This window comes from Heterodontus francisci, chromosome 6 (genome assembly GCF_036365525.1).
Source record: "Heterodontus francisci isolate sHetFra1 chromosome 6, sHetFra1.hap1, whole genome shotgun sequence".
Taxonomy (NCBI): Eukaryota; Metazoa; Chordata; class Chondrichthyes; order Heterodontiformes; family Heterodontidae; genus Heterodontus; species Heterodontus francisci.
Window position 1 is genome coordinate 150,241,342 of NC_090376.1, and position 27,597 is coordinate 150,268,938.

A 27,597-nucleotide genomic window follows, 5' to 3' on the forward strand; every position below is an offset into this window, starting at 1 on the left:
TGAAAGCTCAGCTTGCTGCCACTCAAGCTCAGACCACTGCCGTCATATCTGCAGTCACCGTGTTGAAAGGGGCTTCCAGGGTGTCACAGCAGTCCAACAATTTCTCCTCCAACACATTATTATGATTGCTGAGGCGCTGCGCCATGGGAGTGGCATAGGCACCGTGAACCACAAATCCCCTCTTAGTGCAGGCTTTCCCATGGTGCAGTGTGCAATGACTGCACGCAAGTCCCTTTGCAAGTGCTACATGTCAACTCTGAGACGTACCTGCAACCAGAAAGTGCGCTTGCTCCACCTGCTTCTCCCTGGCAAGAGATGATAAAATGTTGTTGTGCGCAGTAAAGACATATATTCCTACTTTTAAGGTACAAATTTTATTCAATGTAGAATCTTTGAAATTGACTTATCCTTTAAAAAGTAGACAATGTGCTGCAAAAAATGGTCACCGAAGGTCAAACAGCCTGGTCTGTGTATTTGAACATTGCCTCACTGTCTGTAAAGGACAAAACGATACACCAAGCTAAAAGGTGTCAATTACACCCTCCTGAAACCATCAAGCAACATTCCTGAATTGAATGGGTACTTCTGAAACAAAGAAGGTGTGAATTAGCGACATTATTACTGGATTATACTCATTCAGACATTAATCAATGGCCGTGGATTCCACATCCTGGTCTGTTGTGTGGTGACAACAGGGGAAAGGGCCATGTGTCTTCTAACAGAAGCTAATGTGCGATATGTTTACCTTAAAAGGTAGCTCTCTGGAGAAATAGAGAGAGAGAGAGATCACAGCAACATCACAGAAGGAAGTCGAGCCAGGGGCTGTGGAAAGATCCAGTCAAAACAAGGAAGGAGACCTGTTGCAAATACTACATTTCAAATTGGTGCAGCATAGAACTGAAACTGACCCACCACCTCCAATCTGAAATCTTAACCACCAGAAATTTACACCTCAACAAGTCAAGACTAAAACAATTCAGGCCTGCGTCTTTTAAAAAAAGACTGTTCTACTTAAAAGGTTCAACAGGTTTACTGTAAACCACAAACAACTACCACCTTGAACCCTTTCCCTTCTATCTATCTTCTCATGATAGTGCATGTGAGAGTGAATATGTGTGTGATTGGTGTTGCGAACATTTTGGGGAGTGAGTATTGTTCAATAAATAGTTAATTTGTTTTAAACCTACAAGAAAACCTGTCACTATCTGTTTATTTGGCAAGTAAAACACTCAGGCGATAACTCATCAATTTAAACAAAGCACGATTGCAGTCATTTGGGAGGTGAACAGTGGGAACCACCCATACTTGTCTGCAACAATGTGTTCAGCCCTCTTGGAATACAGGGCGCAGAGCCTCAGTGATCTCACTTATAACAGTGGATGGCAAAACTGGGAGATGTTGCAAATATCACTTATCCATCCTGGAAGGTGCCAGACACATAAAAGTGCATTGTGCAGTTACTTTCACTGGCACTGCTGTCCTCACCCTGCTCTAAGGCTGCAGTTGTAGCTGAGCAGTTGGCAGATTTCAGTGAAGGCATCCTTATTGAAGCAGAGATGTCTAATGTACTGTTACTGAGGCATGGCTGGAGAATTGATGCCTGAACACCCTGAGTGCATATGAGATGAGAGCCTTTCTCCCCTCCTTCCTTTTCCAGAAACTTGCTCATTCTCCCTGTCATGCCGTAGGCCAAGGGGGATGCATACGACCTCACCCATATCTGGGAGCAAGTGGATTGTATAGAATCCTTTATGTCAGGACGAAGTCCTGCAGCACCTGTCACACCACTCACTAGAATTGGGCAACGTTAGACAATTCTGGAAACTTTCCAAACGCTTGTACAATTGCAGAAAGAGCTCATAGAGCTCAATCAGCAACTAACCTGAAAGTAGTTGATGATCCCTTTAAGTAGTGCTGGTGGTGATTCCTTCCTGATACTGTATGTGCGTTCAGCTCTGCGAGGTTATGAGGGAGCATTAGCTGGAATGTTGAGCTCCATAATGGCAGAGCTGGCATCAAATCAGTGAAACACGCTGATTGACGTCACGATCTGCTTACTCTGCCTGCTTCTGCCAGGTGCTTTCTACGTGTGCAAATGACCTAAAGGGTTCCTGGTGCGACTAGCACCAGATGTTTGCGCATGCATTGTGGACACCATTTTGGAGGCAAAACGGCATTCATAGCGCTGAAAAACTGGGAGCTATGGAGCAAAATTTTGCAGCCTTGATGGCGTTATCAAATGTGCTACATTAAGAAAATATAAATTTTGCAAAATCTCAAAATATATCTCAAAATCTTAACTTTTCAGTTAAAATTAAGATAGCTTCTGAGTATTTTGTAGATTTTAGTTGCCTTAGAATTGATAGTTATGAATGTATTGTGGAACAGCATTTCAGCAAGGAACCTTTGTCCTCACTGCATTCTATCAAACCTCAAATGCTAGTTAATTCTCACTGTGTTTAATGAAATGGCCTTGGCATACAAATATACCCAGCTGGTTGTATTTAAACATATCTGAAAGGCTGGGTGGTGAACTATGTGAATTATCTATCCATCTGCGATCAATGTAAATTATACTCATCAACTTTAACAGTTGATTAGAAGGTTAAAATACAGAGCCATGCATGTAACATTGAAGTTCTTTGAAAAGTAGATAAAAAGGAAGCATTGTTGTCCATGAAGGTTAGTAACTGAATGGCTACATGCTCATCTATGATCTACTTGTTTTTTTTGAATGGCTGATGGCGAGAGCATAATTGACATACTGTTGCGACCAGATTGCTTTGATCAGTATGAAAGGTGATTAGAGCCAAGGGTGGTCCAGGAAGTCATAACTACCAAATATTTACTCTAACAGACAAAAAATGCAGTTCTTTGCAGCGTGAAAATTCCAAGTTCAGCTTTTGTACCTTGAACTGTTTGGTCTCTCTTCCAACACTTTTAAGCCGTCCACTGCAAAAAAGCAGCAGCAATTGCAGATTACAGGAGGAATTTTAAACTGATGTTCCCTGGTGAAGCAACGGGACCTATTGCACGTCGGGAACCTGATTGCTGCTGGACCGAGCTTTGCCATGACTCTTTAACTGACACACGGTATTAGAATCCCACTCTGGTTTTCCCGACCAATCAGGGAGCGCGGGTGAGATGATGCACTGAATCTGTCAAAGGAAGGATTTCTAATTAAAAGGACCCCAGCATGGGTTAACTGGACATGGATTCCTGAGGCTGTAGCAACCACAGAATTGGAGAGGAGACCTGAGAGGGCTGCCCCACTCCAGATCTGTCACTCTTAATTGGAAGTCCTTCTGCAGGATGTGAGGGACTGCCGTGAGTTGATGTTTGCGAAGGACAGGAGGAAGAAGCCAGCCTCTCAAACCAAGCAGGCATGCGTGGGAAGAGGTCAAGGAATTCAGCAGCAGGAGTGTGGACTTTTCAGCCTGGAGACAGCGCACAATGAGGATCAAAGATCTCAGGAGAGTGGAAAAAGTGAGTGGCATAACACTCTCAGGTGCCAATCCCCACAGTCCGTCTTTCTCAGCATTCTCCTTGCACAGCACTCCTTAGAACAACACACCTTGCAGCTCCACTCATTCCTGTCTCTCCAGGCACCATCTCACATATCCATTTGGATAGCTGACACTTACCCTCTTCTTTGTGCCATCTCACACCCAGGTCTCGGAGTCATCGTCCACAAATGTTGTCCTTCCATCCCCTCCACACAATCCATTTCTAACACTCATAACTCTCTGCTTTCTCTCATTGCAGGAGAGGAGGGTGTACATCATTGGGGAGATGCAAAGAGCTGGGGAATGCCTGGCCCTCCAGTGGCAACCATTGACAGCTATTGGCAATGCATGCCCACCTGGTCCACTGGAAAGGAGGTCTTGTTCCAGGAGGCTGCAGATATCAGCAACAACCTTCCAGGAAAGACTAAGCCTCCTGAGGTACTGTTACTCACATACATCCAGAGTAGTGATCCTCTGCCTATAGACCTCTGTGGCTGGATCGCTTTGTCCATCTCCTTTGCTTTGTGGAGTGGCATGAGGCTGAGGAGAATGCAGCTGATGTTGCTGCTGGCGTTTGCTGCTGGTGCTGTTGGTGTGGTGTTGCTGCTGCTCTTCCTTGCACCTAATCCCATCTCTCTTTAGAAGTAAAGATTCTGCCCTACATCTCCAATGATCAAAACCTGTGATTTTATGTGTACTGTGAATGGGATTGCATGCTGCAGGACAAATAATGATCTATTCATTATGGTGTAACAGATGAGTGACTACATGGGTTATCGGAAACAAGATAATTCTATGCAATTCATATATTCAGGTAAAACTTATAGATTTATTTGCCACTAAGATGCATCAAATTACTAAATATTCCAATAACTGGGAAAAAGTTCAGTTAAATCCACAACAGTTGAAAATATCTTGCTCAGAATGTATTTTTACACAATCCAATAATTTGCAAGAGTAGATTTCCCAATGTGAATTTTATGGGTATGGCAATTTTCCTGTACACTGTACATGATTTGAAGACGTGATTTTAATGGGGAGCATCAAACCTCCTTGAACTTTGAAGCATAAGGCCCAGGCAATTCTAAATGCCAAGCTTCATCTGCATATCACTCCTGTCTGCTGCCCATCTGAAATAGGTGGGAAGCAGCAGCTGGTTGGTGGACTGGAGAGGAAACTAGGGTGGTAACAGGGAATGGTCACCGATAACGCGATAAATCGTGGGGAGGGTCTTGCATTTTGGAGGGGATGATGGAGGTGCGACAGAGGAGGCCTATGATTTCCTTGTGGAAAGGAAAAGAAAATTTAAGTAAAAATAAATTTTACCTGTTTTAAACTCCTTTTGCCCCGGTCCTCTTCCCATTTTCTTCACCCAGAGGGATAGCGACAATGGCTTCTTTGCCAAGGCCACCTGTTAAAATTGGGACTGGCCCCTTCATTCCTTGGCTATTGCCTTCTACTGCAGGCTTTCCTGTCCGGCAGCTGACCAGCCTCTCAATCTTGCCGGCTGCCAGGTGGGAAACCGGGTTTAAAAAAACAAATGATTTCCCGCCATTAAATTCAGTGATATCTCCACCTTGTTGGTATTTCCAGGTTTCCCAGCCGCTGACATGCTCTTTAATACCTTTCCATAAATATCGGGGCAATCTGTCCAAATAAGACAACTGATTGAGAATTACAGTTGGAGCAACAAAAACCAAACACTTCTTTTTAAGATTGAAGGGAGAGCTAAAGGGGTTGACTCTTGTCCCTGACTTGGCAACTCCAAGTTGTTGTTTGTCTTAAAGAGATGTAACACAAAACTGTGTTCATCTCTTACCATCAGTAGCTATTAGTCTGTTTTCAGAATTAAGTGCTTTTAGTCGCATTTTGGAACCTGCTCTTCCTAAACTACTTTTTTTTATTCTTTTCCCTAATGAATATATTCTTGCTACCTAATACATCACAAAATTCAATTCTCTCAAACGTATTGGAATCAAAGGAACTGCTGCCCTCATGATCCACATCTGTATACTAAACATCTCCCATTAATTTGTTGGCATTCTCCCCAGAACAGCTCTTGCTGAACATTGATAAATTGTCAAATTTATTAATGCACTATAATTCTATAACTTATTGTTTATGTATTTAGACATATACTTAATTGTGCTTCATCTGCCCAAAAGATGCTTGAAGGATGAGATAAAACTCCAGAATTGCTCTTGAAGTCTCATTATAGTTACTGGCCAACAGAGTAACGATTGGAACAGAATCAGTTCACCTCTAAGGACTAATTTTGAAATATATTCTTTTTTAAATCTGTTTCTGAAGCTGCACTCTTGGCAGACGTCTGCCTGTCTGGAGCAATTGGTTGGCTGTTAGGAAGAGACGTATAATTAGGGGTGCTTCCTTCTCACAAGAGATACATTTTCCTGCATGCTGTTTGCATCTCTGAAAAAATCAAAGTCTGGTGTCTTTTTTCTTATAGTATTTTTACAAGCTAGTTACTTTTAATATTTCCCCATGTAATTAGGGAGAAACTTACATGAGGTAGCTAGTTAAAGCAGATGTGAAGAGCATAAACAGTACTATACAATGGGAACAATTGTACAGAAAGGAATTTTTCTGGTTGCACTAATAACAAAAGAATTTCTGCACATCTAACAGTGATTGTTACTTTGGTTAAAATGTGTCCAGTATAATTATATCTTTGTGTCAATATATAATTACACTTATTGACATGTTTCAAATTGTGTTGAAAACTCCTATTTTGGATTTTGTCTGTGGCCAGTCCCATAAGTGCATCATTCAAATGCAGGGTCAGTATACCAGTAGGTGGTGCTGTGAAGGGAATTTTCAGTCTCACATGAGCTTCTAAAATGACAGCTGCCAAATAGTATGCTAAGTTAATAGCGAAAATCCAACGAGCAAACTTTGGCTGTCCCCTCAACATCTTGGGTAGTGCCCACTTCAATAGAACAAAATCATTGGCACATCCCTTTCCCACTGAGCCAGGGCTCAGGCATCCCCAGTGTTATGAAAATGCCTCTGTGTTTTGTTCAATATATTTTTTGAGTTTCATTTTTGAAAGATTGAAGAAATGTTAAACTTTGCGGTTTTTCAAAGGGGGTCATGTAAAGGCCACTTGAATTTGAAAAACAGTCCCTGGAAATGTTTTTTAAAAGGGGCACTGAGAGGTCTCGTGAGGAAAACAAGCCTTTCCGGGAAAACACTTGACTTCCAGCAACAACAACAAGCCTTTCCGGAAACCACCTGATATCCAGCTCAATAAACAACAGAGAATTTTGACCACCTGATGAAGTTGTTTACAAAGAAGTGACGGGTCAAGATTGATGGAACTCAAAAGGTTGACCTCCTGTTGTCAGTTTCACTTTTGAATTGTTTTGAGTTGGGGTTGAACTGTATTAAAAGGGAGAGAACTTCCAAGGAGGGAAGAGAGTTCCCAAGGAAGGAGAGAAGGCCACAACCCAGCTCAGCTTTCCAGTGAAGTGATTTATGACTTTAACCCCTTGTAGGAAGTAAACCAAATCAGGAGCACATCCCCACGAATCTCCTTTAATCAAGTTCAAACCAGACAAATTCTCAGACACTTATTTGGGTCAAAAGAATTGCACTAGCTTTCCCTCAAAAGAAAGAAAACCAACAGAGAATTTTACCCCATCTTTTGGATAGTCAGCTTCTAATATTTTTATGGCTAAGTCTTAAATATACCAGATATTATAAAGGTCTGGGAAACTCTTCAATACGTGTCCCTCCACTTAAAGAGACACGGAGAGAGGATTCTTGTAATTGTATACAGGATACTACATGACGCGATTTATTAACTTTTATATATTTATTAAAGAATTTAACATGCAATAAATTTCTTAAGTGGATAAGTACATCACAATATCAAATATTACTGAGAGATGTAACACATATCCTTGTTTCTAACATAGAATCCAGAAGTTTAACCTTGCTAATGTTACAGCAAAATTATCTTAGAATATCCAGAATATCCATCAAAATTTTAAGTAAACTTGTACCTTAAATCCCCGAATAAGGCATGGGATGAGAAGTGTTGTTGAGGATTCAACAGTCCTAACCAGAACCTTGTATTTTTATACTATTTCTAAGGTGCCATATGACTTTTGCATTAGATGTGACCTTTCTGTGTTCCCTTTTAAAATCTATATCTTTAATTTAATGATTTACCGGAATTTGAAGTTTGTGAGCTTTCATCTGGTCAAAATGTTTATAATTGTGTTTATTTGACCTCTCTTGTTCCTGTGAGTACATTCCATTTATTGTTAATTACCCTTTCCAGGGTACCCACAGCAAACTCCGGAACCAACCTGTCTGAACAACAACCCCATAAACCAATTAAGTTTTATTGCTACCTCTTACTGAGGTCACACAGGATATTTCAATGTGTGTGTTTATCTTCCAAGCCCCTGGTAACAGCAATTCTGTTCTAACAGAGAACTTGAAATGTTTAACTCTTCCATCTTAAAGGGGAAATTCAGCGAGCTCTGAAAAGTAAGCATTTATTCAATCTTGAACTCTAAAGGCATAATACACTAACTATTTCCAAATTCTACTTAATCAAGCCTATTATTCCTTCATACCAGCACCTCTCTAAAAGACCCTGAGAAATCCACTGTGTCAGCTCATCTTGTCTCCTGTCTTTGAAGAAAAACCTTCTAAATTAATACTTAATGCTGCCTGAAAAGAGCTGTTCTAAAAGATCCCAGTGACCCATCTACGTGTACTCGGAGGCCAGGCTGCATGCCAGTTTTGGAACACTATAAATATCATCTGCTGTTTCTTCAAGAATGAGCAAGTATTCAGCCCAAGTGTTTTTTGGTCTGTAATAGAGCTCTAAAAACAAAAATCCCTTTATGTTTCCAGTTAACCGGTGTATGTGTGTGTGTGTGAGGGGCTAAGGTAAAAAGGAAACTTTTATATTTCAATCTGTGTGTGTTATGCTTTGCTTCATTATTGGTTAAGACTTGATTTATAATAAACTGATAATTTTGTTGTTTATTAAAGAAACCTGGTTGGTGTGTTTTACCCTGGGATAAAAATAGAGTCGATGATTGACCGTATCAGTAAGTGGGAAAAAATTTAAATGTATGTTGTGACCCATGGAGAAGTGGAACTAGAATAAACAGTGCACTCCTCCCGCCTCAGTCGTAACACTAGTCACTGATCAACAGTTCCCCTCCCATCACTAAACAGCATTTTGGGGACAGCCTCCTTAACCACAGAACAATGTTGCGAACAGCACTCCTGACCCCAATTACCCGCATTACAAATTTATAGTCATATTCTTCTCTCCCTTCCACCTGATTTACTAATCAACATTTTTTGCGTAGAAACAAAAGTAGGCTCTACAACTTCATACCTTTGAAACCTGTTCCACATTAATTTTGGGAAGACCATTCCAGCTCCTTAGTCCTTCTGAATGAATGACAGTTGGGTCCAAGAGTTTTTCAATGCATGAAACTGATCATACTTAGGTTAAGTACAGTGCAGGTTTCAGCAAGAATTGTATTTTCAAATAGGATAGATTCAAAAATCTCAGTTACACCGATGTCAAGTGACTTCAGGCTGTGTTGCCATCATCTTGGATGGCTTCAGCAATGCTACTTGCCACAGACTCCGTAACAGCTGCACCAATAGTGCTGTGCACTGTTTCTTCCAAGGGGTGAGGAGATGCAGCAGTGCCTATCCCCAGCTGGTTCGTTGCTGCCTCCTCCTGTAATGGGCCATCTTGTCCTGTAAGAGAGAGGGAAGAGTATCAGTGAGTATGTGGCAATGTGTTTGGATGATGTGTCTTTGCTGAAAGGCGAGTAGTATATGAAAGCTGTGAGATGTGGATGTGAGGCGTGTAGCAGTGATAGGTGTGTGAGGGTGAGGTAGAGCATTTGAAGGTTAGCCATGAGTCCTGATTACTGGAGATTGTCGATGGGTCATTGATGGGTGTGTGCTGCATTGAGCATTGTGCTGGTGGTGCAGTTACTGGGACATGGCTTTAAAGATGCATTCACTGATCTTGCCCACTCCTGTGAGCTCATTGAACTTCTTGTGCTACTGCATCCAGCTTCTCAGGACTAAACTCCTGGCATTAACTGCCATGGCTATCTGGTCCCACTGCTTTTGTAAAGTTTGTCTGGAGGACCTCCTAACCCCCTATGGATAAATAACAGCTCTCCACCTCCTGCACCAGGTCCTCCAGTGCAGGTTCTAGGAGACTGCTCTCTGCCTTTTTGTAACATTGAGTATTTCCCCCATCAAAATCACTTTTAGAACTACTTCCAACACCTGCTTCAGCCACAACACACCTCTCCTTTAAGAGGTGCAAGTTGGCTTTAAGTGTTTCAGGCTAACATTAACTCATGCTAACCTCTCACTATTTTTCACCCACTGCTCAGACGTGCAGTCACTCAACAGCACGTGCAGTGCTTGCTGCATGTTAGAATCATTTACATTAGCAGGCACCACGAAGTTTGCATGCTGCCTGCACCTGCAGCAACAGGTGCAGGTTTAATTGTGCATCGCAGTCCCCGAGCCTGTTTTCAGGTGCTGTTGAATTTCATGGCCCAAGTTTGTAATATTAAGCCATTCAGATCAGAAGTTCCCAGGTTTAACTCCTGGACTGTGGAGAGTTAGCTTATTTTACTGAGGGGAACAATTGGGATGATACAATTGTGCGGGAGCTGGTGAAGATTGCGGTAGAGGGGCGACGAATTTTATTTTTTCGTGACATTATCTAGTGGACTGAGCTGGAAAGTGTATGTGTAAATGTCAGGTGAGAAGAAAATGAGATTTCGTTGTGATATTATCCTTGTGTGAAGAGCCAACCACAATCAAGGACCTCACACATGAAGAATACCACGCTACAATCTTGGAAATGACCACGTTTGTGAGCTGCCTGCATTACTTTGAAGGCGCATGGGTTAATCACGCATTGCGATCTTCTTTGGCCTCCTTATCTCAAGAGACAATGGATACGTGCCTGGATGTGGTCAGTGGTGTGTGAAGCAGCGCCTGGAGTGGCTATAAAGGCCAATTCTAGAGTGACAGGCTCTTCCACAGGTGCTGCAGAAAAATTTGATTGTCGGGGCTGTTACACAGCTGGTTCTCCCCTTGCGCCTCTGTCTTCTTTCCTGCCAACTGCTAAGTCTCTTCGACTCGCCACACTTTAGCCCCGCCTTTGTGGCTGCCCGTCAGCTCTGGCGAACGCTGGCAACTGACTCCCACGACTTGTGATCAATGTCACAGGACTTCATGTCGCGTTTGCAGACGTCTTTAAAGCGGAGACATGGACGGCCGATGGGTCTGATACCAGTGGCGAGCTCGCTGTACAATGTGTCTTTGGGGATCCTGCCATCTTCCATGCGGCTCACATGGCCAAGCCATCTCAAGCGCCGCTGACTCAGTAGTGTGTATAAGCTGGGGATGTTGGCTGCCTCGAGGACTTCTGTGTTGGAGATACGGTCCTGCCACCTGATGCCAAGTATTCTCCGGAGGCAGCGAAGATGGAATGAATTGAGACGTCGCTCTTGGCTGACATACATTGTCCAGGCCTTGCTGCCATAGAGCAAGGTACTGAGGACACAGGCTTGATACATTCGGACTTTTGTGTTCCGTGTCAGTGCGCCATTTTCCCACACTCTCTTGGCCAGTCTGGACATAGCAGTGGAAGCCTTTCCCATGCGCTTGTTGATTTCTGCATCGAGAGACAGGTTACTGGTGATAGTTGAGCCTAGGTAGGTGAACTCTTGAACCACTTCCAGAGTGTGGTCGCCAATATTGATGGATGGAGCATTTTTGACGTCCTGCCCCATGATGTTCGTTTTCTTGAGGCTGATGTTTAGGCCAAATTCATTGCAGGCAGCTGCAAACCTGTCGATGAGACTCTGCAGGCACTCTTCAGTGTGAGATGTTAAAGCAGCATCGTCAGCAAAGAGGAGTTCCCTGATGAGGACTTTCCGTACTTTGGACTTCGCTCTTAGACGGGCAAGATTGAACAACCTGCCCCCTGATCTTGTGTGGATGAAAATTCCTTCTTCCGAGGACTTGAACGCATGTGAAAGCAGTAGGGAGAAGAAAATCCCAAAAAGTGTGGGTGCGAGAACACAGCCCAGTTTCACGCCACTCAGGATCGAAAAGGGGTCTGATGAGGAGCCACCATGTTGAATTGTGCCTTTCATATTGTCATGGAATGAGGTGATGATACTTAGTAGCTTTGGTGGGCATCCAATCTTTTCTAGTAGTCTGAAGAGACCACGTCTGCTGACGAGGTCAAAGGCTTTGGTGAGATCAATGAAAGCAATGTAGAGGGGCATCTGTTGTTCGCGGCATTTCTCCTGTATCTGACGAAGGGAGAACAACATGTCAACGGTCGATCTCTCTGCACGAAAGCCACACTGTGCCTCAGGGTAGACGCGTTCGGCCAGCTTCTGGAGCCTGTTTAGAGCGACTCGAGCAAAGACTTTCCCCACTATGCTGAGCAGGGAGATTCCACGGTAGTTGTTGCAGTCACCTCGGTCACCTTTGTTTTTATAGAGGGTGATGATATTGGCATCGCGCATGTCCTGAGTTACTGCTCCCTCGTCCCAGCACAGGCATAGCAGTTCATGTAGTGCTGAGAGTATAGTATATAATCACTCTTGATTATTTCAGGGGTAATGCTGTCCTTCCCAGGGGCTTTTCCGCTGGCGAGAGAATCAATGGCATCACTGAGTTCCGATTTGGTTGGCTGTATGTCCAGCTCATCCATGACTGGTAGAAGCTGGGCTGCCTTGAGGGCAGTCTCAGTGACAACATTCTCCCTGGAGTACAGTTCTAGGTAGTGCTCAACCCAGCGGTCCATTTGTTTGCGTTGGTCAGTGATTATGTCCCTGATTTAGATTTGAGGGGGGCGATCTTCTTGATGGTTGGCCCAAGAGCTCTCTTAATGCCATCATACATTCCTCTGATGTTTCCGGTGTCTGAGGCCAGCTGAATATGACTGCATAGGTGTTGCCAGTAGTCATCTGTGCAGCACCTGGCTATTCTTTGTGCAGTGCTTCTGGCTGCTTTAAGAACTACGGATGTTAACTCGCTGGGGGCTTTCTTGTCGTTCAACAGTGCAATGCGCTTAGCGGCTATGACAGGTTCCAGCTCTTCATTATGAGATTGAAACCAGTCTGCATTTCTCCTCGCACTTTTGCCGTAGGTGGTCAAAGCTGACTCATAGATGGCGTCTCTGATGTGGGCCCACTAGGTCTCAGCATCCCCTGTGGGAGTGTTTTGAAGGGCTGACACAAGTGAATTTAGAAATTTTTGTAACAGCTGTGGGTGAGAAATTCTGCTCGTGTTGATGCGCTGGTGGCCCTTCTGCTTGGAATGATGCAACTTCTTTGGTCTGAGTCTAACCTTGCTGCACACCAGGGAGTGGTCGGTGTCGCAGTCCGCACTGTGGAAGCTCGCCTTGTGACAATGAGGTCTAGCTGGTGTCAACGACGCGATCTTGGGTGCCTCCATGAAACCTGGTGACAGGGTTTAGTGTGAAAGAACGAGTTGGTGATGCAGAGGTTATGATAGGTACACAACTCAAGCAGTCTCTGCCCGTTCTCATTCATCCTTCCAACGCCATAGCGCCCAAGGCAGGAGGGCCATGAGTCATGGTCGGTCCCAACCCTGGCATTAAAGTCCCCCAGCAGGGATAGGTGTTCGGTGTTGGGGATGCTGCTAATGATATTCTGGAGTTCCTCGTAGAACTGATCTTTAGCTTCATGTGAGGAGCAGAGTGTTGGAGCATAGATGTTGAGTAGGTGTACTGGACCAGAGGTGGTGAGCATTCGGATGGACAGTATGCGTTCCGAGCCATTTGAGGGAGGCTCTATCATGCTGAGCAAGGAGTTTCTGATGGCGAAGCCCACTCCATGCTGTCTTGGTTCTTCAGAATCCCTGCCCTGCCAGAAGAAGGTGTAGTCTTGCTCTGCTAGAGATCCACTCGCGAGGAGGCGTGTCTCATGAAGTGCTGCAATGTCTACATTGAGTCTGCTGAGCTCGTTGTTAATGATGGCGGTCTTCCGAGAATCGTTGATTTGTGTAAGGTCTTCCGACAGGCCAGGACACATAGTTCTGACATTCCAGCTTGCAAAGCGAAGGGCTGGTACCTTCTTTCCTTTTTTCGTGTTGTTTGGTGCGGTGTTTCAGTCCACCTTTCGGGCAATGACCCTGAGCTCCAAGCACCCACTGAAGCAGGTGGACTGTGGCGGGACAGAACCTTATTGACCGGGGGCTGCCCAGTTTGAGGCGGGCGGTAGCTGTCCAGTGAGGTGCGATGACCTCTCCCACCAACAAAGGCAACCCGTGGCGCCCAGTTTCTACGCCAATTTATCTGGACTTATAACCCGTAACTGCTGTCTTCCGTGTTGTTTCGGTCGCTGTGAAGCAACTATGGAGTGACCTCTCCATGGCGCATGCCTGGGTGAATTTATGGAGGTTGAGAGTTGCCCAGTCGTCAAAACCCCCCGTCGGCCTTTCTGGTGGGGTCCAAAGGAGTGCAGGGCGTTTGGCACCGGTATGGCTGCAGGAACTGCTGGAAACATGCCAAAGGTGACACATGACCCTCTACGGGGTTCCGCTCCGGATTTTCTGTTAGGGTTTACTCCCTTTGCCTTGGTCTCTCCCGAGACGCCCACAAGGCAGTGAGGTTGTTAGGGCCCCTACACAGGTGCAGGATGATGCCGGTGGGAGGAGGGGATGCGAGGGGGAGGGGTGGAGGGAGGGGGGTGCAAGGGGGAGCTGGGAAGGGGGCTGTAAGGGGGTGGGGGGTGGGGTTGCAGGGGAAGGGGATGCCGGGGGAAGATGGTGCGAGTGGGGGGCTGGGACGGGGTTGTGAGGGGGTGAGCTGAGAGGGTGGAACAGAGAAGGGGAAGTGGGGGTTGGTGGAAAGGGGGGAGGGTGAAGGGAGGGGAAAGCGGGTGCAGGTAATAAGCCATTTCCTCAGTTCCCACCATCGACGTTCGGAAAGCTCATCCGCGTCCTTCGGGAGGTGAAGCATCTTTGGGTAGACTTACAAAGGTGGTTATCTTCGCTAAGGGTTTTTTGATGTGGTTTAAATAAAGGCATACCGCATTGCCGACAGTGCGCTGCAGATGCTCTCCGAGCCATCTCCCGCAGGCGCTTTGAAGTTGCAGGTGTGGCTGGGGGAGGGCGTGGGCCCAGGTAACATGCACTAAACTAACTGTTAGCTTTTAGTTAGGGCTAAAATGCCCTAACTAAAGAGCCAGGGGAGTTTAAACAGTTTAAGAGGGTAGATTGGGGGAGAAAGCACTAAGAATGGGAGCAGATGGCCATGGATAGAGTTGAACAGCAAGGGAGCTTCCTAGGGAGCTTACAGCCCAGGAGCCTTCTTGTTATCAGGCCTTATTGAATTTTTCGCCCTAGAACTTTATAAATCACTGGTTAGGCTTCAGCTGGAGTACTATGGATAATTCTGGGCACCACACTTCAGAAAAGATGTAAAGGCCATAAAAAGCTTGTGGAGGAAGTTTATCAGGATGTTACCAGCAATAAGGCACATCAGTAATCAGGAGATGCTGGAAAAGTTGGTTTGTTCTCCTTGGAGCTGAAAAGGTTAAGAAGTGACTTAACTGCTGAAAAGAAGACATGCTGTCGAAGCTTTTTGTCTTGCACTCATCACGACTGACATAAGAATGTCAAATTTCAAAGGGAGCAATAATTTATACTGCATGAGAAAAGGGTGCTGATTGGTTGGCAAGTCGACTCTGATTGGTCGAGGCATTGCCATTGGGAATGCAGCAGGGAACTATTGCCCCCACATTATTGTTTATTTCAAAAAAGGCACAACACCTGGACATGGCCTACTTCTGTGCTGTAAGTTTCTATGATTCTATGTTGATTATTAAAGCATGACACAAAAAAGTAGTTAATAAGTATAGGAAGCGCATGCCACATGGAAGATCTTTAAGAAGATGCAAATTTATTAACATGGCATAAGACAAAGAAGATCTTGATGTGATAATGTACTTTTGTATGTGTTTTATTTAGTTTGATGCAAAATCTGGTTACTGCATTACATTCTTTGAGTTATTCATAATAGCATATGAATAAGATTAAGTGCATGCTAAGAATAATTCGGACTGCTGAAATTGCAAGCATACTGCTTCAATTTTTCAATTTAGTCAAATGTCCACCTCATACTATTTTATATATACATTTACAGTAGTTAAGCAATAGAATGAGGAACTATGAAGAACTCATGTTACATCTTTTTGGGGTTTTATACTAGAAAATTTCCTTGCGTTCAGTATTATTTGCATAACTAGCTCTCCTCCTTATGTGAGTCTTGTAACTGCCCGATATCACCAAGGTGAACGGGGTCAAACATAGAAACCTTGTTACTGTATCACCCGTGTGTGATTTCTTTGACTTCAGTAGGTGGAAGAATCAACACTACCAGACTGTGGCTCAGGCCATAAACTACTAATCAGAATTTTTGGAGATTAAATAGATAAATGAACAGGATTAAATATAAACAATAGAGTTGTGGTAACTACAGACATTAATATTCTTGAAATATCAAACAAGAAATTTGCTTCTCTTGCATTAACCCTGCAAGTACCTTTACAAAAGGAACCAAAAGCTTAGACCACCTGCAAAAGTGGTCCAGTTTTTAAAATCATAGGTCTCAAATAGATTTGCAATATAACAAGCTGTACCACAGATAAAATTTGAGAGAAGTACAAATATTGCTGCTAATAACTAATCATTGCTGATGTTGGGTTGTGCTAATGTAGTCTCCGGTCACATGCTCCTTTATTTCCTTGAGCAGTTAAAAATGAATTGTGAACAGCAGATGGTTTTAGTCATTACTTTTCTAAAGCATTGTATTGTATGGTCTAAATTAACAACTATTTCTTTTTTCAATTAGATCAGCTTGGAGCACATGTCTCTGCCATGTGTTTACAGTTATTTTGTATAAATTCCTTTGAATAATCTTGAACTGAAATAATCGAGTGTAAGAACAGAGCAATACACTGAGGCAGCCTTCACTTTTTGTTTTATGATGTCTCAACTCCTTCAGTAACCAATATTTAAATCTAGGAATCACTTTTCTTTTTTTCATCATATCTTAATGTGGTTGATTCCAAACCAGTCATCTTTATTTTCTTTGCAGGTAAATAGAGCTTGTGGACATCCTGTTCGAAAGCCGACACAATCTTCGGATTACCAATCAGATTTTTACAGTGATAAACATGGCCTGAAAATCACTCATAAAGAAAATGAGGAGACATTATCCAGCAGGAGAAAGTAAGATGCAGCACTATCATTTATACTTATTAATGTTTTGCATAGGCAGCAGGTGAAGGTTATTGATGGTTAGTTTAGCATCCTTCCATGCACGAAAGATGATGGGCACGCAGCAAAAAGTCCATTTAGTTTGGTTGTCTTCTCTTGGTGCACCTTTGCTGATAGCTGTGAAAGCCAATCCTTGAGAGGCAGGTTCTGCCACAAGTGCTGCACGTGAAGCTGTCAAGCGACAGTGTGAGTTGTTGTTTTTGACATTGGCGCCTGTTGCCAAGCTGCTGTAGCAACCGCTCATCGTGGTTGTGAACATCAGTCCACCGGATGTGTAGCCATTTCCCTCTTTTGCCAGCTAGTGACACCCAGGTGCGATACATTTAGGGCCTTCACATCACGCTTGCAAGCATCTTTGAAGTGGAGCTTTGGGCTGGTCATCTGGCCCCAGCTATCTGATAATACAGAAGGTCCTTGGGTATGCAACCATCTACCATCTTGCAGACAACCATCACAAGGTTATTGACGTTTTAAGTAAACATGATTACAAAATTTAAAATCATTTTTTTAAACAGGCACAAGATAGCAAAATGTATTCATGGATAGGCATACATAATTTTATTGGAACAAAATTCTGATGTTTTGGAACAAAGCGTATATTTTATTTTTATATTTTGTAAGCTTTTGTTTGCTTGTAGCTTGTTTTATTCATGTAACATCATCCCTGACATCAGATAAAAGCAAAATCAATGTGTAGTTCTCAGTATTTTTAAATATTAGTCAAATCTTTTTCTGACTTTTGATTTTGAGACTCTGAGAAGTCTGGGGGGAAAACTGTCTCCTTATCTTCATTAGTTTCCATCTCTTTTCCTTCATCCCTTCAGCTTGTCCCTGTCCCGTTCTCTTTCTTTCTGCCTGCTCATTTTGAGTTCACATTCTATCTGATGCATGCAATCTTTTTTCTAGTACACAATCCTTTTTTGATTTTTACACTTTCTCGCTCTATATCTGTCTCTTTTTCTCTTCTTTTCCTGGTTTGTGCTTTTCCTTTCAGGTTTTTTCCCCCTCCCCCTTTTAGGCTCATGCACTGTATTCACTTTTCCGGTTCACCGAGTTAGTCTCTCCCTTTCAGGTACACATTCTCTTCATTCAGTTTTCTCTCATTTTTTGGTTCACTTTCGTTCCATTCTCCTTTCCCCTTTTAGTGTTTTTTCTTTGTCCCCACCCTGTCCCTTTGATGCTCTCCATATCTGTCAATCCCTTTTTTGGTCCACACTGTCCATTTATGTCCCCCTTAGCTTTTCTTTTATTCTTTTTTTCCTATTTTCCTATTATACGGATAATATGCGGCTAGAATGAAATGGGTCATTGAAGGAGCGTGAAGGATGTGCAAAATGTGCAGCAGAACCATGAACTGGCTGAGGGGAAAAGATTTGTCCTGACTGACTGAAACCTTTCCCATTGACCCAGGCTGTGTAACAACTTGTACTTGTCCTTGTCTCAGCAAGGATTTACTTGATTCACCTTTAGAGAGATTGAAATAGTATAAGTGTGAAAGGCACAAATATCTGGTTCAGGTCACAAGAAAGTACTATTGTCACACCTCTTAATGTTTAGGAGGGGATTCCAGAGCTTAGGGCCTAGACAGCTGAAGGCACAGTTGGCAATGGCAAAGGACGTCAGGTCTGCACAAGACACCAGAATTGGAGGAACATAGAGTTCTCAGAGGGTTGTATGACTGGAGGAGGTTACCGAGATATGGAGGGGAGTGGCCTTGGACAGATTTGAGCACGAGGCTGAGAATTTTAAATTCGAGGCATTAATGAATTGGGAGACAGTGTAGGTCAGTGAGCACAGGGATGATGCTTGAACGAGACCTTATGCCAGTTAGAATATGGACAGCACAGCTTTGGATGAGCTCAGGTTTATGGAATGTGAAAGATGGGATGCCGACTGGGAAAGCATTCGAATAATAGGTTCTAATGGTAAGAAATGCATGAATGAGGGTTTCAGCAAAAGATGGGTTGAGACAAGAATGGAGACAATCAGCGTTATGGAGGTAGAAGTAGGCATTCTTGGTGATGGAGAGGATATGGGATTGGAAGTTCAGCTCAGTGTCAAATTGGATGATAAGGTTGTGAATTGTCCAGTGGAGCATGAGACAGTGGCCAGGGAGGGCAGTGGAATCAATGGATAGGAAACAGAGTTTGTGGCGGGGGCTACATACAATGACTTTGGTCTTCCCAATGTTTAATTTAAGAAAATCTATGCTCTGCCAGTACTGGATATTGGACAAGCAACTTGACAATACTGAGGCAGTGGAGGAATCGGGAGATGTGGTGGTAGGTCGAGATGGGTGATTGCCGCTTAAATGTGGAATCTGACTTTGCGTTATCCATTATGTCTCTAAGGGTCAGCATGTAGATGCGAAATGGGAGGAGACCACAGATAGATTCTTGGGGAACTCGAGAGGTAATGGTGTGACTGGGGAGAGAAGCCATTGCAGGAGATTGTCTGGCTAGGATTGGATTCAAACAGGTAGAACCATTGTAGTGCAAAGGAAGCAGCACCTTACTATCAGGGGATGGTAGCGAAAACTCACTTCTTCATTTTGTAGGTGCTCAAAAGAAAGTGCAAATTTGTGACTGGATGGTCACTCCTGCATTAACTTTAGAGAATCTATTTTTGATATATATTAATTATCTGGATTTGGATATTCAGAACATCATTTCAAAGTTCGCAGATGGCATGAAAGTGAGAAATTTAGTAAACAGTGCAAAGGATAGTAACAGAACTCAGGAGGACATAGACAGACTATGGAAATGGGCAGACATATTGCAGATGAAATTAAATATTGAGAAGAGTGAAGTGATTCATTTTGGTAGGATAAATGAGGAGAGGCAATATAAAACAAAATAGTACAATTTTAAAGATGCAGAGAGACCTGGGGGTGTACATACACAAGTCTTTTAAGGGTGAAGGAAAGTGCAAAATAAGCAATAATGAATTAATAGTCCATTTTACACATTCTCATTGAAGTCATGCGAGTCAGCCCACTGGCAGGTCCTGATTAAGGTGAGGCAAAGCAGAGGAGGTGTTGCCAACCTGGCAACAGCACACCGTTTTTTTTTGGTTCACAAAGAGTACTCCTCCTGGCTCCACAGACATGAAATTATTAAGAAGTTTGGTAACTTTTTATGGGCAGTCTCCAGCCGTCATGCAAGTCCCTTTAGCACAACGCTAATGAAATTTACCTTCAGAAATGTAAATGTGCAATCAGTTTATTGTATTAAAATGTAAATAGTGGGGAGGGGGAGTGGTCAGTGATTACTAATCCAGAAGAGGATTTCTTCAAAAAAATTGAGAACCACTGTTCACATTATATGAGTTTGCTGGCACATACTCTTTGAACATTTTTTGAACAGTGTCAGGCTCAGTTGATAGCACTCTTGCTTCTGAGTGAGTGGGTTCCAGATTCAAACCCCACACTTGAGCATAAAAATCTAGTGAAATACTGAGGAGGTGTTGAATTGGTGGAGGTGCTGTCTTTTGGATGAGATATCTGTCCTCCTCAAGTAAGAGGAAAAGATGGTGGGTAGGGGAGGAAGGGAGGAAGAAGATCAGAGGGGGGGAAGAGAACAGATAATGAGGTGGATGCTTTGGGAAAAGTCAAGCAAGGGGATAGACAGATGGGTCAGGGCTGGAAGCTGAGCAGCTAACAAGCAAAGGTGGAGAGGTCAGATGGATCACAAGGAACAATGTTGGTGGGGAGAGATAGTAGCTGGTAACTGCTGGCGTGAAGGCAGTATCAGCAGAAGTTGATACTGGCAACATTAAATAGCAGACACAGGACTGTCATCAATGTGGTAAGCCTTCATCAACCAATTTGACCAACAAACATTTCCATGTTCAACTTTCACATTTTCATCTCAAAGAATTGTTTTGTATGGCATGTTTGCTAATTTGACAAACAAATCGCATATGGTTCGGCAAGCTGTACACTTTTCTAAATGAACATATTTTCTGTATGTTTCAGAGAGTTTATCAATAGTCTGCGATTATATAGGACTTTATATGGTGGATTGGCTGATCAGCTGTGTGTCAATGACTTAGCAGCTGCCGATGGGCTAGCTTGCTGGAATGGAGAAGATATCGTGAAGAGGTGAGAGCTGTTCCATTATTAGGATTGTGAGCTGGAGGCTAATCATTTCTCAAGCCTAATAAAACAGTGCTCTGTTGTTGCACTTGTTTGATCTAGATGGTTTGTTATTCATTATTTTAATATTTCTGGTTATAGTTAATGCTGATGGATTTACAGTGGAGACAAGATTAAAATCCTAAAAGATCAAATATATTTTTTCAGTAATTGCTATTTGGATTGAAAGTTGTAATATGATTTGTTTTACAAATATCAACATTTAATTGTCAGACAGATGTGCCAGTTATTATTGAAGAAGATGAAACCTTCAATCTTACATTTGTGCTTTTTTTCAGACATGTATAAAAATCTCTTTACAATTTTATCTTTATAGTGTCACTGATCTGACATGCAACTTGAGAACCTCTGATGGTTTTAACATATTTTGATTAACATAATAGTATTAAGCAGTTTGGTTGGAGAATGTCTAAGTTGCCTTGTCATCAACAAAAATAAATGAAGGGATGTTAGACCCAAATTGATCTTTGCTAATTATATAGTCATTGTAATTTATTTTCTCCATGCTATATTATGAATTGTAGTACAATGATCTACATAATTCAAATTTCTATACATATAGCCAATCTATTGTATATTAAAAATTGTTTCAAAGGTGCTGCAACTGCAGGTAACATAGACTATGTTATCTTACGTGACTCTTCAAGCATAATGGAGCAGCAGCTAACGCGACATGACAGCTCCTTACACAATCCTCAAAAATCCTTATGTATCAGTCAGGAAAAGGTTGTGGTACCAGGATCCTGAAATACGTAAAAATGCGCAGAACAAAGTTGTGAAATAGCAAAACAATCAGAAATTTTTTTTGAGACACATATTATTGAAGCTGAACAAAGGAAAACATATTTTGGGTGTTCAAGGTACCAGCCAATGTATGTGCAGATGTAAATGTGGAAACAAGGGTAAGCATGTGGAAGCATGGCATTTTACAAGACATAGCTAACTGAAGTGAAACATTTTTGATCACTGTGCCACCCATTGCCGTCTGTAAGAAATTCAAGATGGCTCCTTGCTGTGCACCTGTATCTTTGGCCACCTGCTGCTATCCTTTGCCCGTTCTCCCCCAATTTCCTCTCTTTCACTGTTTAAAATCCCCTGGCTCTAACAGTGTGTGCATTTTAGCCCTAACTACAAATTAACTGCTAGTTTAAAGTGCACACTAGCCATACCTGCTCTTTATTTTCTTTAGTGAGCACTGGATTTTTTCTCAAATTTGGCTTCCAAATTCCTGGACTTCCCTGGACTACACTGTAAGACTCTGCTGCTGTGTCTCTGATCTGTTGCTCAGTTGCTTAAATTTTAATGTGAATTCATCTTGCCTACAGACCATTCCCACTGCTGCTGCCTGTAGCGGGAAATTTGGCAGCTCAGATGCCTGCTGAGAGGCCAATTGAGCCACGTAGGCCACTTCCCGCCTCTGTGGGCATTTTACCCCTGTCAGGAGGGCCCTCCGCTGCTTGGTGAGACTGCCGGGTGAAACTTTGCAGCCTCCCTGCGGGCTCCAGGGTAGGGGGGGGGGCTCTTTTATGGTTACTTTATGGACCATGGAGGGGCCCGCTGGCGGCAGTGGCTGCCCTCGTGGCAATGGCATTGCCGGCGCTTAGTGACTAACCCACCCACTCAGTGAGGCTGCTGAGCTGCTAGCCATCTGATTGGGTCAGCAACTCTTGGGGGTGGGCTGCCAACCTTAATTGGCCGCCGCTTGCAAAATGCAGGTCTGGATCCCGCTGCCTGCTGAAGTGGGTTCACATCGCTTTCGGACATGGCGGTGGGTCTTCAGCCATCTCCATAGAATTTAGTCCTTCCATATAAGCTGCCTTACCCATATTCATGGCTACTCCCTCGACCTTCCAATACACATAGCCTTGCTGCTCCCATGGTGTCAATCACAGATAAGGCTATCTCTGATCACTTCCTTGTATCTCTCGCCACCCACATTCACCATCCCCCTCCCAACTCTACTTCCTTCTGCTTCCACCACTGGAAAAAGCTCTCTCCCAAAACACTTACAACTTTTCAAAATCTCAACCATATCCACCCTTTAACCCATCATTCACCATGACATTTCTACAGCTACCAAGCTGCTCAATTACACCCTCATATCTACCTTTGTTGCTTTAGTCCCCATTAAAGCCACTACTCTCTCTCACCTGGTCTTTTCCCCTGGTTGGCCCTCATCTCCACTCCCTTAAGTCCAAGCAATGCAGCCTTGAATGGATATGGTGGACAACTGGTTTACCCATTCATCGCCAGATCTGGCTGGACCACATAAAGCACTATCGGGGCCTGCACTCCTCGGCAAAACTGCTCACTGGTCCAGGATCATCCTGAAATGCAAACATAATCCCCGGCTTCTCTTCTCTTTACTGCAAACCGTCTTCTTAAACCCTTCTCCCCGCCTCCTCCAGCCTCACCTCCAACAGGAGTTCATGAACTTCTTTTTCATTCAGATTGATGTCATCCATTCAGCTGCCTCTGCCACTTCCCTCCCTTTCCCTATCCCACCGGCCCAACCTTCCTGCAAGTCTCCCCCTGCCCAAGCCCTGAACTCTCATCTTTCTCTAGTTTCTCTTCTATCTCCCCTCATGCCCTCCCTGAGCTCATTTTGTCCATGAGAACCCCCTCCTGCTCCCTCGACCCTATTCTCACAAAACTGCTGGCTTCCTGGTTCCCATGTTAGCTGATGTTGGGGTGAATTTTATGCTATCCCCTATGGTGGGTTTGGAGGCAGGGAGAGCATATAATCAGGTGGGATGGTGGTGGCGGAGACCCTGCCATTTTCCCACCTCTCCCTATGAATGGCCTTCCCGCCCTGCAGTCAATTGAGGCCCTAAAGCGGGCAATTAATGCACAATTAAGGGCCTTCTCCCACCTGTTCCACAATTAGCTGAGTGGCAGGAGTGCCTGTTGCCACACGGAAATCACGGCAAGAAATATCGTGTAGGTTGCTTGACAGCTCCGGTGGGCGGGGGTGGGGTCCCTCGTTAAAAGGCTGTTTGTGCCTGAACGAGGGACCTGGCATTGGGAAGGGGGACCCGCTGAGAGCCATCCCCCTGCCGTTGCTGCCAACCCCCATACACCCCCTTCCCTGTGACCCCCACCCCATAAGGTGCCCTCCCGCCATGACCTGCCTGTGACCTGGGTCCAGCACTGGTCCTGGGCCTCGGGTGGGTGCTCCACTGGCAGCAGCCACCGTCTCCGAGGTGGCACTGCTCAGTTAAAGAGCTGCAGGTCTCTGATTGGCTAGAAGCTCTCAGAGGCTGGGACTTCCATCGCCAGGGTCCTTGATCCTGTGGAAGCCTGCTGATGTCCAGTTAACTGCCTAATTCGCACTTGAATCAGCGGGCCGCCCACAAAAGAGCCGACGCGGGGTTCTCGGCAGCGCTTTTGCCGCAGGTCAAAACTCCTTCTCCCAGATAAAATCCCAGCCGTTGTTAACGGTTCTCTCTCTTCAGGTGCTGTCCCCACTCTTCTTCAAATCCACTGTCATTGCCCCTCTCATAGAAGCATTACAGCACAGAAGGAAAACATTCGGCCTATCGGGTTCATGCCTCAAAAAATGGCTGCTGTCCTTGCATCACCAACCTCCCTTAACTCTCCAAAGTCTTTAAACATGCTGCTGCCACCCAAATGCATGCCCATCTTTCCTGGAACACCATGTTTGAATTCCTCTAATCAGATTTCTTCCTGAGCCAGAGTACAGCAATGTCTCTTATCCGTGACATCCTATGTGACTGTTACCATGGTAAACCACCCTTTCTCGCCCTTCTTGACCTATATGCAGCCTTTGACACCTCAAGCGCCTGTCTATCGTGGACCAGCTGGGTGGAACTGCACTCACCTGGTTTCATTTTTATCTATCCAGTCAAATCCAGACAATCCCCTGCAATGGCTTCTCTTCCCACTCCTATGCCATTATCTCTAGAGTCCTCGAGGATCTATCCTTGATCCCCTCCTATTTCTGATTTACATGCTGCCCCTGGGCAACATCATCTGAAAATGTGTCAGTTTCCACATGCTGCTGACAACTCCTAGCTCTCCCTCACCCACCTCTTTTGATCCGTCCACTGTCTCTAAATTGTCAGACTGCTTGTCTGACATCCAGTACTGCATGAGCAGAAATTTTTTCCAACTGAATATTGTAAGAGGTTCCGTTCCCGTACCCACTTACTACAGTTCTTGGACTTTGGGAATTACAAGAACAAAATTGCACATGACACAGGGTGAATCTGAACCATAAATTTGTTTATTAAAAAAAAAAACAGAAACCCTCCGAACACCCTGTTACAAAAACCTCAAAACTAATTTAAACCTTTTCGGAAAAAAGCACAGGCAAAAGCCCACGTTTCTGCCCTAAATTCACTCAATTCAAAACCCAAGCCCTCCCAGGATTTGGTTGCTACACTTAAAATTGTTTTAAAACTCTCAGCCTCAGATACCCCTTGGATTTGGCTGATAACTTACAATCCTCCATGTGGTTGGTCCTTCCGGTGAGAATTTGTAGGTCTACGAGCCAGGTTGACCGTTCCTGACCCTCCTTCTCGACTGCAGCCCCCACAGTACAAACCCCTTCAAGATTTGACTGAAAAACTTACAATCACCCACACGTCTGCTCATTACCAATGTTGATTGTAGGCCTGGACCTGAGATGACCAGTCCCTGTCCTTCTTCACATAACTGCAGCGCCAAACCCTTCCATCTTGTCCTTTTTATGATGATCCTTATCGAAATATCATGAACACATCTCCTGAAACCATCCTGCTGGATGGTCAGCATTTAGCACCTTTTAATCTCTTTCCTCTGTTATCTGCCTGGTCCAGACAGATCCATTTAGTGCTGATGTCATTTCCCTGACTGAGAACAATGAACTCTACCCAAGGTGAGGTAATCCAGGCTCTGAAGCTAATATCCATGAAAGAGGTTTCTCTCCTGTCTTGACAGGATTGAATGCTGTGCACTGGGATCAGTTAGTTGTAACAATGGCCTCCCCAATCACTTAACATGATGTCAGTTATCCTGTGTCACTGTTATGATAATGTCCCAAATTCCAGTCCTTTAACAGTATCAGTTCTGTTGTGATGTTGGAATGTTTGAAAATTGACTCATCAGAATGCAGCCTGTCTCTGTGTGCTTTGTGTTGAGGTTTGGCTCTTATTCACAGTACTGGTGTCCATGGGGGTTGGGGTTCCTTCCCCATACTCCACAATGTCCAGTTTTAAAGTCCAGTTGTGGGGGGGGGGGAGGAATTCCGATCCCACAATATTGGGAAGCCTAAAGCCATTGGGCTGAATTTTCTGCCGTCCCAGCATGTCGGATGGTGGCGTGGGGGCAGCGTAAAATTGAGCGGGTGGCTCCAGGAGGCCTACCCACTCCGCTCCTGCCTCCGGTCAACTTTATGGCGGTCGGGCGAGGGAGTGGGGGGGAACGGCCCGCCCGCCCAATCAAGGCCCTTAAATGGCCACTTAAGGGCCGTCTCCCGCCTCCACGGGTATTTTACCTGTAGCGTGGGCGTGCTGGGGACGTGAAGGGCCGCCCAGCAATAGCTGTCGGCCTTTCCGCGCCCCGGGGAGGGGCCATGGCAGTCGGACACAGGGTGCCCGATTGAAGGCCGCCCCCGCCTACCAACACACCCCCGCGACCCAAGACGCTCCCCTCCCCCCAAAAGACCACTCCATCCTCACCAGGGAAGAAACCGATCCCCCGGTGAGGCAAGCCCAATCTGCCTTGTCTGCAGGCTCCATGGGCATCGGCTGGGCTGCAGTGCCAGCAGTGACCACCGCTCCTGGTGGCGCTGCTGGGACTAAGAGCTGCCGGGCCGCTGATTGGCCGGCAGCTCACTGAGGCGGGACCTCCTGCCTCAAGCAGGTGGAAGTCCTGCCTCGGAACAATTAAAGCCTGGGGACCTGTAAAATATGGGATGGATCACCGGGCTAGGCGGAAGCGGGTTCGCCACTGACTTTTATGCGGTGGTGAATTCCCGTCCGCCTAAGCTAAAATCCAGTCCATTGTTTTCAGCCCCCACCACGGGCTGGATTTTAAGAGCCCACCACTAATCTTGGTGGCGAGCTCAAAACATGGCGGCCCACCCATGCAGGCCGCACGCCAAAGAACCACCACAATCTCAAGCACAGCGGCTCAGTTAAATAGCCGGGACGGCCCCTCCCCCAATCTTGTGGAGGGTGCAGGCTATCTGTCCCCGGCAATGGTGTCAGCTGCCTGTGCGCAGGCACCATTTTTAAAAGGCAGCCAGCCCTGCTTCCCAGTTTAATTTTTTAAAGTCCCCCAAAATTAAATAAATAAATTTCTAATGCCCCTTTCCCAACCCCAATAACAATTACAATAAATATTTGCCTTTCCCCCCTAAAACACTTACCTTTAACATCTGACCTTTCCCCTCACAAACTGCACAAAGTTTAAGGTTCAACCCTTCCCACCATCCCCTACACCCATTACATATATTTGACCCCATTACCCGCTGCCCCCGCACTGACAAACCTACCTCCTCTCTCCTCCCCACCAGGTTGGCGTTGCGTTTCCCCGGACGGGGATCTGAAGGCGCAGGAGTGCCGGCCG

At 44.7% G+C, this 27,597-nt stretch overlaps 1 protein-coding gene across 1 annotated transcript in view; it reads left to right on the forward strand.

The window, feature by feature from the left end:
• The window catches only part of gpc5a (glypican 5a), a 1,436,107-nt gene that overhangs the window by 444,227 nt on the left and 964,283 nt on the right, over window positions 1–27,597 (forward strand). Inside the window, exons 4-5 of the mRNA XM_068034439.1 lie at window positions 16,687–16,820; window positions 20,845–20,970. Coding sequence (XP_067890540.1) covers window positions 16,687–16,820; window positions 20,845–20,970 — 260 coding nt within the window. The remainder of the gene's footprint in view (window positions 1–16,686; window positions 16,821–20,844; window positions 20,971–27,597) is intronic.